At 45.5% G+C, this 2,627-nt stretch overlaps 1 gene segment (V, D, J or C); it reads right to left on the reverse strand.

Annotated features, from left to right (window-relative positions):
* Positions 1 to 1,662: 1,662 nt before the first annotated feature.
* LOC138825188 (immunoglobulin kappa variable 1D-33-like) lies at positions 1,663 to 2,179 on the reverse strand. The segment is given in 2 exon segments: positions 1,663 to 1,988; positions 2,113 to 2,179. Coding segments are annotated over 2 exon segments (381 nt in total).
* Between the last annotated feature and the right edge of the window lie 448 nt (positions 2,180 to 2,627).

The following is a 2,627-nucleotide window of genomic DNA, read 5'->3' on the forward strand; positions in this document are numbered from 1 at the left end:
AGCCAAAATGTAGAAAAGAGAAAGGGAGAGATAGGGAAAGTTGGACATGACTGGCAGAGAGAGAGCAAAGAGAGCTTGAAAGTAAACAGACTTCTGAGCATTTACCATTGCAGTGGCAAAAATTGTCTACATCTGAGAATGGGCATAAAAATTAGGTGCTCTGGCTTTCCAGGAAGTGCAGGAGGCATTTCAAAGGGGTCTCACTGCTTGGATGTCATTCACAGCACCCCATTAAATGTGTAGGAGAGTCAGTCTGGTGAGTGAAGGAGAGCTGACCAGGCAGAAGCGGCGTCCTGACTTCCCCCAGAGCCCTCTAGAGAGAAATGGCCAAGCCCCCCAAACCAAGCGTCATCAGCTTCAGAGTAGACCAGCCTTTCAGCTAAAGGCCATAGGAGCTTTCTGGCGTGGCACCGCGTCTGGCCAGAGACTGAGCAACAGAGAACCATAGAGAGTAGTTTCACTCACCAGAGTAGAAAAGTTGTGTGGACGTGGATGTGAAGGCCAGCAATAATATCGATGTTCTGTGTCCGCAGCAGACAGATGGGTTCAAAAAAGGCCATCAGAACTGCGGGTATTCCTTAGAGCAAAAAGAGAAAAACAAACAAAAAAAGAATAAAGAGGAAAAAAACCGGAGAGGAATACCACCTATCCTGACTTGAAGGCTTTTATCTGAGTCACGGCACCATTTATGTTAGGTTTTAAAAAGAGGTAGCCAAGTAAGAAAAACACCAAGCACATGGTATTCAGGTATGGGGTAGGTTTATTCAGTAGACCTGCTGGGACCAGTCCAGGTTGGCACTCCACATGGCTGGGAAAGGCCTGGGAAAGACCTGAGAAAGAGAGAGAGCTGGGAAAAGAGGTGGGAAAGAGCTGGGAAAGATATCAGGGAAATAGAGAGCTGGGAAAAAGAGCTAAGAGAGCTAGGAAAGAGCTGAGAAGGAAAAGCTGAGAAAGAAGAGTTTGCTTTAGAATGCACTGACACCTGTGGGCAGACACTAAGGTGGAAGGGGGGTTGGAGGTCACCTGTCAGGAACTACAAGCAGTTGGGAGCATTAGCACTCACCCCTGAGTGTCTAGACAGGAGAAGGACCTAGGTGAGGAGGCCTACGGTTTCACAGGTAGATGATCTGAGTCTGAGGAGCACCAGAGAAGGCTCCAGTTCATTGTTTAGCTTTACTCAGTAACATAACCCCAGTCTCGATTTGGTTGTAGCTTATATAAATTTATCTTATTAGAAAATAAAACAACTACTTGGATTAACTAGCATTCATTACAAATGAAACCTAAATAAGTGGTGCTGTAGTTCAAGTGGTAGAATGCTTTCCTTGAGCTGAATAGCTGAGGGACTGCTCCCAGGTCCAGAGTTTAATCCCCATACCAAAAAAAACCAAATCAAATCAAAACAAAACAAACCCAAATGAACCCTAAATAATGCTTGGACAGACTCCTACCATGCTGTGATGTGTGTGCTCTATTGAATGAGGAGAGGTATTGTCGTGTTTGTACTGCTGTAGAGAGAGCCAGAGTAGAGAGAATTCTGCCGAGCCACCTCTACCTAAATCTTCAGGTGACCTTCAGAGTCCTTCTGTGTCTGAGAAGCTTTGTTAGCAGGTGGAGGAAACAGAAGAGGTCACTGAGACAGCCCAACCTCTCACTTCTGCTTCACTGAGAGGTTTTTGTTTTGACCTGTGTCACTGTGGGAGGAAACTCATCATACTGTTGACAGAAATAAGAGGCAGCATCTTCATGCTGCAGGCTGCTGATGGCAAGAGAGTAATCTGTCCCAGATCCACTGCCACTGAACCTGGCTGGGACACCTGAAGATGCTTGGTATATCAGCAGTTTTGGAGCTTTCCCTGGTTTCTGCTGATACCAGTATAACCAACTGCTAATGTCCTGACTGGCCTGGCAATTGATGGTGACTGTGTCTCCTGGAGATGCAGACAGGGAGGATGGAGTCTGGGTCATCTGGATGTCACATCTGGTACCTGGCAGTGGAAACATAAAAACAAATATCTAGCTTGATAATCATGGTACAAGAGGCTTCCCTTAAGTACCAGACAGCGCTGACTATACAAGGCTGTGTTAATCTCCAGCATTGTCCGTCCTTACCTCGGAGGCAGAGCAGCAGGAGCCCCAGAAGCTGAGCAGGGGTCCTCATGTCCATGCTGTGTGCTGACTGGGAATGACTACTGCACAGTATGGGGTACCTATGAATAAGTGCTAAGAGCAGTGGGCTGTGCTCTGAGCACAAGCAAATCAGCAGAGGGTGGGCAGGGTTGGGCACAGCTGCAGGATTGGCTCAACTCAGTGAGTCACCACAGGCCTTGCATTCACAGATGTCCCAGAGGAGAGAAACATAACATTGTTTGCAAAAAATGTGTTTCTTTATGGAGACAATTTGACTGTAGAAGACAGTTTTAGTTCTATTTTCAAAATGTATAATGCACAGAGACAACTGATGTAATAAGGGTATTTCATAAATATATAGAAACATAATCTTGTTTCTTCTTAGATCTTTTATTCACTCTCAGTAATTCTTCCTGGATAAAAATCACTTTGTGTTTTCTTAACCAAGCTGTTATACTTTGAAAATTGTTTCCTCCCTTCCCTTCCCTTCTTTTGCC

The sequence above is a fragment of the Dipodomys merriami genome, unplaced genomic scaffold (assembly GCF_024711535.1).
Source record: "Dipodomys merriami isolate MVZ:Mamm:240054 unplaced genomic scaffold, mDipMer1.0.p SCAF_136, whole genome shotgun sequence".
Classification (NCBI taxonomy): Eukaryota; Metazoa; Chordata; class Mammalia; order Rodentia; family Heteromyidae; genus Dipodomys; species Dipodomys merriami.